Raw genomic sequence first — 17034 nt, forward strand, 5'->3', positions numbered from 1 at the left:
AAACTGCTAAAATAGTACATTCTGTTGATCCTTGATCATTTTTGCTGACATTCTTAAAACTACAAAGTACCAACACACTGAAACCAACAAAAGAACTGTAAGACCACTGACCACCTAGACACAAAATACAACTGAAACTGTTCATTTAACCATTTGAATGAGTCTTAAAAATTAGAGGTGCACTATGTAGGCTAGTATTTAACCACTAGGTCAGTGTTATATATTTTGTACAGTTGAGTACTCAACTGAACAAAATATATAACACTTTACATATCACAATGGATCTCACAATTTACAAATAGTTGTAAACATTTGGGATATTGTAAGTTTCTAATTTGTGAGAAAATTGCTATTAAAAAGGAGCTGGAACGTGACGTCTAAGCATAGGGAGCTGAGGGAGTTGCCTGTCAATTGCCTCATATTTGCGTTACCCTCAGTTTCCGGTTTTATTCTGCAGAAATTCTTTACTCTTTGCAATGTACAACAAGAGTACTCACAACAACTCACAGAGTAACGTCATAACGACTGTATCCCATTATAATAAAAGTCCCGCTGCTCGCGAGGCATGTTATTCATCTCATTATAAATCGCTCCAGCGGCCTTCCTCAGCTCCACAACACTCGGTCCTGCTCTGCTTCATTACAGTAACGTTAATAATCGCATCCATCAAAATGACTTCTAGAGTCCTATTTTCCACAGGCTGTGAGGTGAAGACAACACGTCCCAAGATGCTGCGTTCAAACTTGGCGTCATCAAACTACACTTTTGTTTTGAATAGGTGCCCTCTAGTGGACGGAAAAGTTGCATAGTGCACCTTTAAATGTCTGGAGCTCAATTATACCCAGCTTCACCCTTTTTTGTTCCACAGATAAATTACTGGAATTATCTTGTCAAACAGATTTTTACTATAGCACCGTACCAAATAGCCACAAATGGTGCTTGTGAATGAAGTAACTAAGATTAAGTTGTTTTGTGTCAGTATCCTCTTTTATTATGATGCATTTTCAAAAAGTCTGTTGTGTTTGTTTAAGAAAAAAATCATGACATCTTTTATTTTGGTTCAATGAATAATACGATTAAGATTTATTTTGGCTCAATAAATAATAAGACGAAGATTAAGTTGTTTTGTGTCAGTATCCTCTTTTATTATTATGCATTTTCAAAAAGTCTGTTGTGTTTGCTTGAGAAAAAAATAATGACATCTTTTATTTTGGCTCAATGAATAATAATAATAATAATAATAATAATAATAATAATAATAATAATAATAAAAATAATAAACTATCAGAAATAATACTTTTGTGACTTTTTTGTCTAAAATGATGTGTATTTTATGTGTAATAGGCTTCATATTCATATATCTTTAAAAAATATTGTTGTATGTGGTTTGAATCTGTGAGTGTAAAGGCAGCACATCTTGTAAAATGCTTGATAGGTTGCAAGAATCTCTCTCTCTCTCTCTCTCTCTCTCTCTCTCTCTCTCTCTCTCTCTCTCTCTCTCTCTCTCTCTCTCTCTCTCTCTCTCTCTCTCTCTCCCTGTCACTCCTCCTTCAGCTTTTCAGCTCCCTCCTCCTCCACATGTTCCATATCTGGGGTCATTACAAATCCAGAAGTTCCAAGCACAGACAACATCTGTGTTAGAGGGTAGACAAAGACCTGAGCAGCTTGGAAGACAAGGAACGGAAAAGCAGACAGAGAGAGGGAAGACAGTGACAGCAGATATATTCATCGAGCGATTGTCAGTAGTGAAATCATCCTGCCTGCTCAGGGGAGTGAGGGGCACAGGGTGAGAGGGGGGCGGATGCACACTCTCTACTCTATTGCCCTGCGTTTCTGTTGCCCCCTCCGCCAACTTCGTCGCTCCTCTCCACCACCACAACCTCTGATTCCACCGCCTGTGCCTGCTTCAGGCGCAAGTACACCGTGGTGCGTTTGTGGCATGGAGAAAGAGAGGGAGGATGAAGAGACAGAGGGGAGGGAGAGACCAGAGCCGCTGACAGATGTGGAGCGAGGCATCATTCAGGATACCTGGGCGCGCGTTTATGAGACCTGTGAGGATGTGGGCGTCACTATACTGATCAGGTGCAGTAATTTGCCAAAGAACCATTCGAAGTCTTGTTTTATTCTTTGCACAGTATATATATATATATATATATATATATATATATATATATATATATATATATATATATATATATATATATATATATATATATACAGTATATTGTAATAGATTATGTGTTATGATTATATCATAAAAGTTTTTGGAATTGTGAAGTTTATAGTTAACAAATCAGTATTTTTCAAAAGCAGCAAATACATTCTTCTAGGTTTTTTTTTTTTTTTTTTAATCACATACACATTAAATCTCTTCTTTGGCCCTAAACCTTTTTCATCCTGCCATTAAATGTGCTTTTTGTTCATAACAGCATGTGCAGCTGCATGGTGGGCAAAAAAGAGTACTGGCCATTCATGGTGATATTTTATCATACAGGGACATAGCTGGCATACAAAAACATAGACACATACACAGTAAATACATACACAGGTGGAAAGAAAACCATGATTTACATGATTTTACATGAAAAAACATTATTTGAAAAGAACTATAGATAATGTCCTTCAAAAATGTGACTTTTTTTTTTTTTTGCTCTTTTAGCTGGCATTCCCAAATTAGGTCTGATAATGGACAGATCCCATGGGAAGATGTTCCATGACATCTTTTTCCACATGCCTTTTCTCTGCGTTTTCCAAAATACACACCATAGAGCAAATGTACAGTATTTTAACACTCACAAAACAGTATTTCATAACCCCTGCAATACATTTGTATGTTTTTTGTTGCTGTACGTGTTAGTTTAGACGTAGTTTAACTCCAGTACCAGATTTAACAGGATAAATCATAACCACATTAAATGTAATATGTACTCATAACCAATAAATGGATATTAAAAATTGATAAACTCACAATTTAAAACGTGATATAATAGCAGTTGACTATATTAAATAGATTATGCATTTTAGCTATGTTTTTCTGTAGTCTCTTCACACAAATAAGTGAACATAAATCAGTTTTAAATAGGCAAAGCCTACAAGACTCATTAAAATAGAATGCTTTAGGTTGCCAGGACAACTGTCAGGGATAATTTTGTGATTTTAGGTTATTATATTGTAATGTGTCTATGTGTGTGTGTGTGTGTGTGTGTGTGTGTGTGTGTGTGTGTGTGTGTGTGTGTGTGTGTGTGTGTGTGTGTGTGTGTGTGTGTGTGTGTGTGTGTGTGTGGCTTATCTGTGGATACTCAGTATTGGCACTCTCTGATGTCTCTCACTCTCCTGTTGGCCACATAGAAATTGTTTTCTTTGGCACCCTCTCTATGCATCTTTCTGGTCCCTCTGTTAAATCTTAACTTTCTAAAAACTATATATGTGTACCTAATTAGGGTTCTTCAGCTTGTAACAAAAGCAGAATCCTTTTTATAAGGTTCCATACAGAACACTGTAAAAAATTTACTGTAAAAATTACAGCAACTTACTGGCAATTTTGGTTGCCAGTAAGACTGTAAATTTACAAGAGTACTGTAAATCTTTACCTACAATTTTACTGTAATAATACAATGCATTGCAGTATATAAGCAACTGTGAACTGAGGTCCTGCTATACATCTTACAATAAATTTGAGAATTTGCTGTGAAAATCTTCTCTCAATTCTACTACAGTTGAGATTTCACTGCTGTGATTGTGTAAACCTATGTTTACCTGTACATTTTAGTATTCTTTCCCTTTTTGTCAATGAAAAATAAAACTTTCAAAATAACAGGTTTTCATAAATGTATACACATTTATTGTACAATGATGGCCATTTAACATGAGCACAAATTTCCAAATATATTTGGAGAAACAAAAAAAATGGAAATGACAATAAATGAAAGGCATTAGCCTTGGAAATACAAAAAAAGACAAAGAAACTACTTCCTTCTTTATCAAGAACCACTGAGAACAGCATTTCATCATCAACAATAAAGGGAACACATCCCAATAGTGTTACAATGTTCTGAACAGAGCCTACCTTTAAATCACCAAATCCATGAAAACGCAAGACGTTGCATGTATATTAACTTCACCATGAACTTGAAAATCAGGTCAGAGTCTCTTACTTCAATTCCATTGAATTTTTTTTTTTTTAAATAGCAAGCCATTCAAAGTCCATTAGCTTTCGTAGCAGTGTGCATACATGTGGGTTCATTCCATGCATTTTCTTGTCTCGCTTTCCAGCAGCAACTTTTGATCCGGTTTCTGGGTTAATGCCCACAATTCCTCTGTGAAAAACACCCACAACATCGAATTATCAAAAAAACAGTACATACTCAAACAATTTGTCAGACAAAACTCAGACATTTTAAAATCACATTTCATTTAATTTAATTTTGAGTTGGTGTCATATTTAACTATTATTTAAATATGAATTCCATGCCTTCCATGTTAACAATAAATAAAATTTACCGATTGTCATTATTCTACAGATTACGTGCAGAACTTAGCATTGCCTATTGAGTACAGACGGAACTCTATCCTGGGTTTCCTTGTGTTTAGCATTTTTAAACGACCGTTTAACCCCTGCACATAATGGCCGTTTCTTAAAGGACAACTCCGGTGAGAAATTACCCTAGGGGTAATTAACAGATGGTTACAGAGTAGATCGCTCTCTGGGATGCGTTTTCATGAAAATCAAATGTAAAGAGTTTTATCTCTAAAAACAGATTATGTTTCCAGAAAAAAAAAAAACTGAACGCAACAGAGAAAATAAATCAATAAAAATAAAAATGTCCATGTAATTACATTTCACAAACTTAATTCCTATCGACCAGCTCACTTAGAACAGCGCTCATGGATCGACTCATCGAGTCTCCTCTCGATGCATCCTCGATAAAAGGGGATGATCAAGGACACATCCGGGGATTTGAACTGTACTTTGCTAGATGTGAACTTGATCAGCGACTGACGACGATTCACAATTGAGATTGATGACGATTCCTCCCATCCTCTGGAGTTCGTTCTCCTGAGTCGAACTTGGCAAGTCTGAACTACCAAGGACGCAAGTCACAAGTTCGCGTACTTGGTATTGAGAAACGGCCTTTGTGTGTCTCCCTCATCTAAAACACCTGATTCAACTCATGAGCTCATTAGCTTTTTAGATTTTAGATTTTTTTAGATTGCAAGACCTGAAATGGGTATGTCAGATATAGGGAGACATACAAACTGTGCAGGACTGGTGGTCCTCCAGGACAGGTTTGAGAACCACTGCTGTAGAGTTTAGCTTCAACCCCAATTAAACAAACCTGAATTAGCTAATCAAGTTCTTATTAGGCATACTAGAAACTTCCAGGCAGATGTATTGAGGCAAGCTGGAGCTAAACTCTGCAGGACAGTGGGCCTCCAGTACAGACTTTGAACACCCCTGGTCTAAATTATGCCCGCCGTGATTATGGAGCAGTTAAATGCACACACACTAATTGTGTGAATCACATATTAATGTTAAAAATTTTTTTTTTAAATGTAAATGAAAAGAGGCAGGGTTGTGTTTTATATTTAGTTTTGCTAAATATATATGCAGAGATAATCAATGTACGCATTGCCTGAACCACATTTGTGTGGCTATTAATATGTTTAATTTTTATTTTATTTTTTTAAACAAAAAGAGGTAGAGTGGTGTTTAACATTTTTAATTTTTCAAAAATTATTTTCAAACAGAAATAACCGGAGTAGCCAGAGAGAGCTCAGTGACGCTATCAAGAACATTGCTGTTCCGTTTGCAGAATTACCAGACTTGCGTCCTCGGGACTTCGTTCTCCTGAGTTGAACTTGTCAAGTCTGAGCTACCAAGGACGCAAGTAAGAATTTTGCATAGTTGGTTTAGAGAAACGGCCAGGGTTTGCAACTTGCTGAAATGTCTGGTTGTGCCCGTCTATGTTTAATCCGCATGCGCCTTGCACTTTTTTGTACCAAGCAGTGAATAAAATATTTTGGCTACTTAGTCTGTACTCTATTCAGTGCTTACCAATTGTTTCTTTTTTTGTTTGAAAACGTTTCAATAAAAAAAATCTAATCCTGATAAACCGTTCTAACCTAAAAACAAAAAAAAAGGAATGTCTATGATCAAATATTGAGTAAGAGTTTATGCTCTGACATACCTCTGAATAAATTCCAGCGTGCATGCAGCTTCCCCCTGATAGGCAAGGTTCAAGTTATAATAGATTGCGAACAATGCTGCCAGTCCCTCAACAAACGCCTCTGAACATGGGCCCAGGACAACTTCCCTCTCGACTGACATCATCCACCTGCTTGGGGTCATGGATTCACCTATATATAAAAAAAGAAGGGCATAGATTAATAAGTGTTAAGAGAATGATTCAGAGACAATAACAAAAAAACAGCGCACTGAGAGAGCTAACTATGGAAGGAATATAAGAGTGATAATAGAACTGTAAAATAGAATACAGAAACAGAGGTGGCAAAGATTTTTTTTAAATGGATCATAAAAGTGAGAGAAAAAACAGTACAGGACAAAGAGGTACCCATATAAATAGCTAGAAAGCAAAGAATAGTGTGTATTATGGAGACACTGACATACAGAGTAAAGCAAATTACCTTGGATGATCAGCGCAGGTGAATCTGGTAATCCATCTTTTTCGATGTCAGCTGCAGTTGCTGCTACCTAAAAACAAACAAACAAACATGTAAATAAATTATTTTGCATTACAGTTCAGACCTTAAGACATAAAACATATCAAAATGTTACTTACATCAGCTTCAATTAGAAGGGATTCTGTTCTCTCTTTAAAGTGGGCCATTAAGAGTTGCAGGATGCACAGGGCCAGAGAATTTCCCTCTTGATACTTTGAAAGAACAGCACGCACCTCGTCGTTTGTTGGCTTTTCTTGAAAAAATCGTAGAATCCTCTTTCCTTTCCCCTCAATACTCTCCATGATTTTTTGGAGCAGTGAGATGTCAGTAAGCAAATTGAAATGTAAAAAGATGCCTTTGAGAGAAAACAGGTATGGCCATGAGTTCTTCAGTTCTGACAGGGGCGGAGCTGGACTGGCATTTATATCGCGGCGCTGGCGGTAATATGTGACCTCCATCAACTTGTGAAGTTCTCCTCTAGTAGCTCCAGACATTCCTTCAGTAGAATGCAGAAGTACCATTTGCTTGCGTTTCTCTTCTAGAGTTTCGTCATTTTCCCCTGCAGGAAGCTCCTCTGGCTGCCAACTAACACAACCATATCGATCAGCTGGCCTTCTTGAGCTCTGACTTATGGTTCTACATGATGATTGTAGTCTTTCTTTTCTCCGACGAGCTAATGTGTTGTTTCTGTTTACGTGTTCAACACGTGTTTTAACTTGCAAGAGCAAAGAAGCATACCCACAACCTATTTTAGTTCCATCAGCCAGAACGTCAGCAAAGCTCTCAGGGTATTGTTTAACAATATTCTGCACTATAATCTGACACTGTGCCTTTGATGGATTCACTTCATGTTTTTGCATATTACCCACTAAAATCCTTACTAGCTGCCTTCGATCAGCTGGTGATGGCCTTTTTTTATTTGCGATGGCCAATCTAATTCCAGAAGGCATGACTTCCCAAGGCACTTTAAATGTTTCAGCCCAGATACAAGATGCTGAAGAGCAAGCAGAAGAACGAGATGGTGTAGAATTTGAAGAACTCTCTGATCCTGGGCTTGATATATCAGAAAGATCTTGATGACTGTTGGGGAGTCGAGCATCCAGCTTGTTCTAATACAAATAACCAACAAACAAAAAAAGTGAAGTTTGAACACGGAACATTTGACTTTTCTTTTTTTAAATGTACATTAGTAAACAGTGGTATTTTTTTTCTGTCTACTTGAAGAGCAAATAAATTACCTTTCTTTTTCCATGCGTTCAGAAGTTAACGACATTGGATAGGCCTGAGGTATTCCACAAGGTCTTCTTCATTCACAAAGTGGAGGTCAGCTTTAGTTTCAACACCAATAGCAGTAAGCCCATGGAGCAATTTTTGAAGCATTTCATCAGGGAGACCAGGTAACGAAGAGCAGATGGCAAGTTGTATCTCCTCTAAATTGGACATCCCTTAAAAAGATGGAAAAGAGTGGTGTAACAATTAGAGACAAGCCACATGTTTTGTACTCCTGGAGAGGGTAATAATCTAATAGCTCCTCTTGAAGTACACAGACATTTCTTGGGTCTTCATCTGTTATGCAGTATGCACCCAAATTCACTAACTGCACAGCATGCCGTTTCTCAGACACAAAGTAGACCACTGAATTCTGGTGAACAAGAATTAGTTTAATTCTGCCAACCTCCAAACCCTCATCACTACTGGCCAAAAGAACAACCATGCCTTTCCTGTACTTTGTTCCTTTCACAGTGATTTCAGTAGCTACTAATGTATTGTCTGGCTGAAAATCAAAATGATCAACTGATTCCTTGATCGCTTCGTTATAATCATCAGAATAAAATTCTGAGCCTTTCTCGACTTGCACAGACAGCTGAAAGAGGTTTCCAGCACTTAAATAGGCTTGGAGAAGCTGGTGCCTTTCTGCAAGTGTTGAACATAACACTTGAGCATTTGAGCATAAAAAGCAAGCTTCTCTCTCAGTTTGCTAAGAAAATAAGACTGTCCAATGTCATGGATATTTTGAAATTCTTCAACAATGCCTTGAATAGTAGACTCAGGTAATAGCAATTTAGCTTGAAGCTTCAGATAGAAGAGGGTTAAATTTCTTAGAAAGAGAGATTCATCCACAACTTCAGGAAAATTGTGCTCTACAGCCTCAGCCTGTGATCTCTCACTCTCAGACACTACATCAGAAACTGTAGTTTCCATGGTCATAGTAGGCTCCATCAGATGGTTTACAGAGCACATTTTATGTGTCCGTGATACATGTGATGCGAATGTAGATCTCACCTTAAATGTCCTGTTGCAACCAAATGGGCACCGGATCGCCAGACCTGACTGAATGTGGCTCTTCAAATGAGACAAAAACTGTGTTAGGGTCCCACATTGAACTTCACAAAAGTCTACATGACATGTAAATGTTTTATCACACATCTGTGCCTGATACTCTTTAGCAGGCTTGTGACGTCCCCTGTGATGTCTGTATATGTGGGACTTCAATGATGAAAACTTAGCGAAAACGTGGGCAATCAGGCACACCACATCTAAACCGTGAATTAGGCACATTTCTATGCAATTTCACATGCCGCACAAAACTCAGGATTGTACTGCTCTCATTATTACAGAAATGACAGACATACATTTTTAACTGCAATAAAATTAAAACTTGCAAAACACAAGCTAATACATTCACAGCAATAAAAACGTGCACAACTATTTCGAATCTAACTGTTACTTCCTCAGAACTTTATGAATATGAATAAACCTACGCAATTTAATTGCAATGCTTAAAAGTTTACATGACTACTAAGTTATATCATCTAAAATAATTGTATATCGAACAGATGAAAATGTAGAAGTATTATTGCAGTCCGGTCACACTTTTATGATAGATGAAAGACCTATTCGAAGCTGTGACTGGACTCACCACGCAAATTCAGTATCATAAAATTTGACAAATACTATCCCCTTTGCAACGTCTCGAAATAAAACTAATAGATACAATAAAAGATCTTGATGACTGTTTAAACAATTATAGGATGTCACTGGATTTAATGTTTAAACTGGAGTAGGGCTGGGACAACGCGTCGACGTCATCGATGACGTCGACGCAAAAAATACGTCGACGCAAAATATGCGCGTCGATTCGTCAGACTCAAAATAAAGATGGCGGCGCCGGAGAGTAGTAGCAACCATAGATGTACATAATAAAGTATTTTATGTAATTAAGTATATTATTTATTATGTATATCTATGGTAGCAACACGAGTGGCTCCTCAGACTTTCAGAAGTGCAAGGCTTGCGGGTTGGCCACAGTCTATGGGGTTGGCGCGCGGTGCGCACGGAGCATCACAGGCATGCGCGCACGCGTTTTGTTGTCACGGCTACATAAACAAATGTCTGCACACAGGAAGACAGATGTTTTGGTAATATTTGATGTATTTTAATCACACACAAAAACGTTTGCATCAAGTGAAAGCATCGGACACATTGGCTACGTTACCTACATAATAAGCTGTTTTAAATTTAAAATGTTCAATGTCTAATCGCGCTGATGTGACCGAGGGTATCCATCCTTTAAGTGAGCAGTTTCATTCCAGGACTATTCCGGTTTTAAACGATATATTGGCGCCCATAATGCACTCTACATGTAATTTTTTTCACTGTCATGCCGCGGATGCGCGTGGCGTTTCTGTTGCGGGTCAGCCACGGGGCTGCGTGGCGTTTTCTCTGCCTTTGGACACTATAGAAGCGTGTCTGACGCGGCGCTGCTGCTGCTATTGATGCGGAGGGAAGCCCTATTCCTAATGTTAAACATAAATAGCCTACTGATACAGCAAAGAAAACGTCGGGAGTAGCCACATATCTATGGTATTGACGGCAAAAAAGGCTACAGAATATTTCGCTCTGTATTGACAGTTGCAATATTTCAAAATCGATAATTGACGTTTTTTATTATTACAATTAGGCCTATATCTGCATTTATGTAAACCTACAGACTTTCAAACATGAAAATGTAATTTAATAATATGTATTCGTGTCAAAATGATATATAAACATCTTTTCCTATTCTATTTTGCCTGGAGACGCTCCCAACACACGTGAAAAATAGGCGCTCTTCTATTTCTAGCATGCACGCGTTTTCCGCGTGTCACAGTCATCAGTGTGCAAACTCCAACCTGTTAACATGGGAGCCGAAACAAAAACGGACACGCCACGCAGCCGAGACGCTCACGCTTGCAGTGTGTCCCCGGATTTGATTAACCAACTTGTTGATATTTAATCGATGGGCATAGCCTGTAGGCTGAGTTGCATACATAGAAAAATCGTATAATATGTTTCTTTGTTGTAGGTTAATACTTATTTATTTATTTGTGTGTGTGTGTGTGTGTGTGTGTGTGTGTGTGTGTGTGTGTGTGTGTGTGTGTGTGTGTGTGTGTAGCCTACTTTATGTTTTCAAGGTTTTATTGAATGCATTGCTCTTGTATAGTCTTACTTTGGAATTTTAAGAGCAATAAACATATATTGCAATGTTAAGGAATTAATTTTTCATTCAGAAAATTAAATCAACATGTATAAATTGCTATTAGGCAATTAATGGGGAGATAATCGGCAATCGAATCGAATCGTAACCGAATCGGACAGGGAAAATTAATCGTTAGATTAATCGATGCATCGAAAAAATAATCGCTAGATTAATCGTTTAAAAAATAATCGTTTATCCCAGCCCTAAACTGGAGCATACACACCTTGTCTCTCTCTCGCTCTCCTCCGGTGACGGGTAAACGCTCGCGTGGCCGCGTGCAGGAGTTGAGCGCGAAATGCAGCGCGTGGTGTCCGCTGCTGCTGATGAAATCACATTACATGCATGCACTCCACTATGCTGATGTTTAATCGTGTGTGTTTTCAAAAAGCCAACCATTTTAAACTTCGGGATGTGTAGATTATATAATAATGTCACAGTCTACATTGAGTAACTAATTCGTTAAAAATGCCGTATTTATTACAGGTGACTACTTCAGTGTTATTGACTTGTGAAAAAAACAAACTTTTATTTCAAACTTTTTGCAACAGTTAATTGGCTTTTTCTTTTTTAATAAATAGCCTAATAATTGTATACATGATATAAACAATTTACAGCTTAATCATGTTCCCAGAATTCATAAGAAAAAGCATTACAATCTTAAAAACTTACAGGCTAGTATAGTATTAGGTACTGTAAATTTACAGCAAAGCATGCTCCCATGTAGCAAAATACAGTAATGCTGTATAATTCAAATTACAGTGGTCTTACTGTAAAAATTTACTGTAAAATTACAGCAATTTGTTACAGTGAACCTTTAAAAAGTGCTATATAGGACCTTAATGGTGTTTATTAATGTATTAGTGTATTAATGTTACTATTATTATTATTTATGTCGTTTTTTTAGTCCTCTATCTGCCTGGTCTATATCTAGCATCTAGTTGGATTTACCTATAATAATCCCCAGCATGTTGTGTCAATTAAGTACTTTTATTTTTAACAACAGTTAGCTAAATACATTAATAAATAACAATTGACATGGAACATGATACAGATGTTTATATTATGAAGACCAAGTTCCAGTGAAATATTCACAATAATTTATAATGTCTTCACGTCCATCTTTATGTGTGTATTCTGAATGGCAGTTTCTCTCTTTAGATGATGAAGTTACACAATATACACAATTGAGTTTAGAGTTACAGTTTGTCAGTAGGTCTATATTTGATTATGTAAAAACAAGTATGTTTATGAAGGCCAAAAATAACAAAAACGAATAGTAGGCCTATGTAAGCCCTTTAGTGTGTTAATAGGAAAAAGTGATATAAAGTCATTGGTGTTGATAGGCTGTATAGTTGTATAACTAAACTCCAGAAAATCAGTAATGAAATGACTTTGGCAGTTACAGATTTAAAAAACAAAAAGGCATGTGCTAATCTTTAACACAAAGAACCATTTCAGCATATAAAGGGTTCTTAAGGACAATACAGTTCCAAATAGAACTGTTACTAAGTGTAAAGAACCTTTAAGGAACCATCTTTTTTAGAGTGTAGTTTTTTAATAGCACAAGTTATAAAACACCAGAGAGAATTTTTTTTTTGCGAATCCTGCGTTGAACTCTGAGATTTGAGAAGCTGCCGTCAGTAACATCCCACTATGGCGGGGATGTCTGTTGGTTGTGCTCACTGGCAATTAATCCCAGATCTATAAAATAGTGTATATCTATCTACAATAACATTATTGACTAGTCTAAAGTTATTATTCTTACTATTATTACTAATAATTTTACTGTTCTTATATATTATTAGTACTAACATTACTGCTACTATTATCATAATGAATACTATTGTTGTTATTACTACCTCTATTACAACAACTACTGATACAACTATTATTATTATTATTATTATTATTATTATTATTATTACTAATACTATTATTGTAAACATCCTAAAAAAGTAACATTCCTCATTGAAGATTGGGTCAAGTTATAACAGAGCAGACAACGTATAACATAGGTGGGTATTATGCACATTTATTTTCTAGTGACGTAGAGCCGTCACGCAGTGGGAATCCTTTCTTGACTTTAAAATTAAAGATTTGTTAATTAAATAGCTGTCTATTGAGGGGCCTGAGAACGTCCCCGGTTACGTATGTAACCTTAGTTCCCTGAGAACAGGGAACGAGACGCTGCGTCAGCTGACTCTACGGGGAACGCCTTCAGCGTGACAGGTGTCTCAAATCGCTATCAAATCACAATCCTACTGACCGTCGGCAGCTGGTGATGTCATCACCGTGCGACCAGGAAGTATAAAAAGGCACCGTGCCAACATGACAACATCCGCTTCGTCTGAAGGGACTGTGGGCAGGCACACCTTGAAGCATGGCCATGTGACGTGTAACCGGGGACGTTCCCTTTCGAAAGGGAACTCGCGCTGCGTCAGCTGACGCTACGGGGAACGATATACCCACGCCGCCATGCTGAGGGGAGTGCACGCCCCTTACTGGCAGTGAGAACTGCCTGGATGAGTGTTCGCGGAAAGTCTGAACCACTCCCCCTCTAGCCACACAGGCTGCCAGTGACATCATTCCCTACGGTCATAGCCCAAGCTATATGCCTAAAAGAGAGAACCTAAACAAGTTTTAACTGAGGTTTCCTACTCTTGGCTTGCTCGAGGGCCTGGGACCTACTACTTTCGAAGGAAGGAGTCCCTTAAGGGAATGTGGCTAGGGGACCCGAGGGCGCCACCAGCCGTCACTAATTCGGGAAAAACCTTCACCGAATGCCACCAGGGAGGCCTCACCTGGCATCACTTCTGTGGGACACCCCAGCTTGGCCAACCCTGTCTGTCAAAACAGAGCCTCCGGACATCGCTCTTAATCATGAGCATCCAGACTGAGGGACTGCAAACTGGCAATGTCCTCCTCAGACCGGAACTCGGAGACGGGAATCCTGGAGAGCAGTACTCAGCTTAGTGCTTCTTACCCTTGCCATTGAGGGGAGTCTCTTCTGCTCGATCCTAGGATCTACTGAGCACATTTATTACAGGGGTGCTCAGGGGGCCTAAAAAAGGCCTAAGGACTGATCTACCCGGGAGGCCCCGAGGGGGGCCTGCCCGTCTGATCAGACTCAAGCGGCCGTAAGCTCGCAGACGACCCTCAATGAGGGGAGCTCTTAAGCCAGCTTGGTAGGTAAACCATGCTGTAGGCTAGCCAGTCCCTGTCCTGAAGGGACTGCGCAGCAGAAACGGAGTCTCGTTGTGCTAGGGCACGAGCCCGCCCTTGAGTTATACCGGCCCAGGCCGGGGCCCAACGGCGGGCAGCCGCTAGCTGTCAGCCCAAAGCCAGTTATACGTTCCCGCTAAGGGGAACCGTTTCCCCTCCAGGGAGGCCAGGAGGCGCCTCTACCTGGCACCGTTAGTGCTAGCTGTTAAGAGCCGCAGGGAGGTGGCTTTACTGGTTCCTCAGGGGGCTCATGAGGCTATAACGCCAGAAGCCACCTATGCTAATGGCTAGCTTGTCACCGAGACCTGGTCCGGGAATCCCCTCCCAAAAAGGCCCGACGAGGCCTGACAGCCCGATACACTGGCATACCGAGCGTCCCAGCTCGGGGGCTCACCCTCAGGCGGCCTAGAGCGGCCTACTTCCTGCCAGCCAACGTGAAAACTGTCGGGAGCTGTTGTGTCCCCGGGGCTCGCCTCCAGGGAGGCCTGTTTGATGCCTACGTACAGTCCGGTCTTTTTAGGGCGGCCCGGAGAGGCCTATTGCCGAATGGCAGTTCCCTATTAGATTGGTGACAGACGGTGCTTATCCGATGGCAAATCCCACCGGAAACCCCGCAGGGCCGGGAAACGACCATAGGACGGCCTGGAGCGGCCCGTCCCTGATAGCAGACTATGCTAGCCGCCTGGCTAGCACCCACGCACACTGTTGCCAGACCTGGGAACCGGGGCTCACCCTACAGGAGGCCTAAAGCGGCCTAGATCCTGTCAACCAAATGGTCGGAACCCTAGGTTACCCCCTTCGGGGACGCCATGTGAGGCGTGCTGAAACTCAGCGAGCCCTTAAAGTCGGGCTGACAGTGGCTGTCTGCTGGCTGATGAGGACTGGGTATCCAGTCACTACCTGGGGACTCATCCCCAGGGAGGCCGTTAGGGGCCTACTTATGACGAGGTTTCTACTGCAGCCGACATCGTTGGGGAGAACTCACCCGCAGGGAGGCCTACTGAGGCCTACCACCTGACCCAGAGTTAACTGCCCGGACTGCCTCGGCTGGTGTCTCCCGCCAGCCAGCCTTCTATAGTCGGTCCGCCCCAGCGACCCATAGCAGCCTTCTGCGACGGCGCAGTCTCTCAGGCAGCGCCTACCAGCGTGGACCTAAAACACAATGCCCACAGCAGTGCACTCAGCATAAAGCGCCTTGAACCCTCTAAAGCGAGGGGAGTACAACTTACGCCACCTGCCTCCAGGGCGGCCGTCTGGTCGTCCAGCGGTCCGCCGTCCGCGCAAGGGCGTCAGCCGTGACAGTGTTTTGGCTCCAGGGGAGCATCCTACCAACCCATGCTTTCCGATGGTTGCGAAGTACAGCTCGACCCGAGCCCTAAAAGGTGAAGCAGAAGACACAGAGCAAAAGTGAAAGATATTGAACACACAACCGGCCGTTTTCCTGAACCAAGCCGGGGGGCCGCCCAGAAGTGGCGGCCGCACTAGCTCTGGGGGGCGGGGCTAGCAAAACCAGTCTAACTGCGCACCGCGAAGAGACGCCTACCCCGGCTGCTGGCTGAGTCGCGATTCATTCTGCTATACACCTTTTTGCATTAGTAATAACCCCCAAATGCAGAAGGGGGGTGGGCATTGGCCGGACGACTCTACTGCGGGGAGGCTGGGTAGGGATACAAAGCTCCTGCGGGACTTACAACAGGAGCCCGGGGCAACTGCCAGGGCGATATGCCACCGCGAGACGCCACCGTCATCCCATCAACAGCCTAGGCCAACTTGATGCACTAGCATAGGTCTGATAATCCCACAAACAACGGCCCTAAAAAGGACTGGGACAGACCTTACTGTAGTTCATGCGCTAGCCTAACCTCACATATTCATCTAGATATTTCACTAGCAGAGGTGCCAACGCTACCCAGAGGTGGCTACAGCTAAAAAGTTCGCCAGGAGAACATACATCAGTTTATATCGCCGCTACATGCCCGCGGCATGTGCGGTGGCCTCTACTGCTCATATTACACATATCCAGAAGAGAAAACAGCCTTATAAACAACTGTTGCTACACTAGCAAACATACAGCCTACATAAACACACTGTGTTTATACAAACATCGTTCTAGCCACCTTTACCGGGGAACTACAGGCCCACTTCTCCAACTGTTACACTTTTCTTCATCTTTTGTAGACAAAATATCCCTCAGGGAAGCATAGAGTCCAAACATACGGCATTGAAAAGAAGAATGTTTGCCCTAAAAGGGGACTCACCCGCTATCTTCAGTGCCTCATCGCTTCATGTAACATGCATGCTTCGGCGCACTAACCTGAGGGCGGGGCGCTTTATTCTCACATGTAAGGCCGAGGAGGCGGCCGCGAAATCCCGCTTTTCCCAGAGACGATGCACTGTGTGCGGGCAGAGCACACACCGGCCTGGCAGGCTTTCGTCAGAGTCTCACCTCCGCTCATCATCACCCCGCGCGGCCTGGTGTAAAGCGTGCCCGGGGAGAAAAAAGAAAAACAACAGAAAAACAAAGGAGGGGACACAACATCACTTCCGCACCCTCGGGGGCGGAGACTCACCACCTCGCTTCCGGCGCTGGAAGCGGTTCTTCTCCCCGATGT

The 17034-nt window shown here is 41.2% G+C and overlaps 1 protein-coding gene and 1 pseudogene across 1 annotated transcript in view; one reads left to right on the top strand and one right to left on the bottom strand.

The window, feature by feature from the left end:
- Positions 1–1585: 1585 nt before the first annotated feature.
- The window catches only part of cygb2 (cytoglobin 2), a 110821-nt gene continuing 95372 nt past the window's right edge, over positions 1586–17034 (top strand). Inside the window, exon 1 of the mRNA XM_067459415.1 lies at positions 1586–2082. Coding sequence (XP_067315516.1) covers positions 1802–2082 — 281 coding nt within the window. The 5' untranslated portion in view covers positions 1586–1801. The remainder of the gene's footprint in view (positions 2083–17034) is intronic.
- On the bottom strand, positions 3867–9027 carry LOC137093544 (uncharacterized; annotated as a pseudogene).

Source organism: Pseudorasbora parva, chromosome 12 (assembly GCF_024679245.1).
Source record: "Pseudorasbora parva isolate DD20220531a chromosome 12, ASM2467924v1, whole genome shotgun sequence".
Taxonomy (NCBI): domain Eukaryota; kingdom Metazoa; phylum Chordata; class Actinopteri; order Cypriniformes; family Gobionidae; genus Pseudorasbora; species Pseudorasbora parva.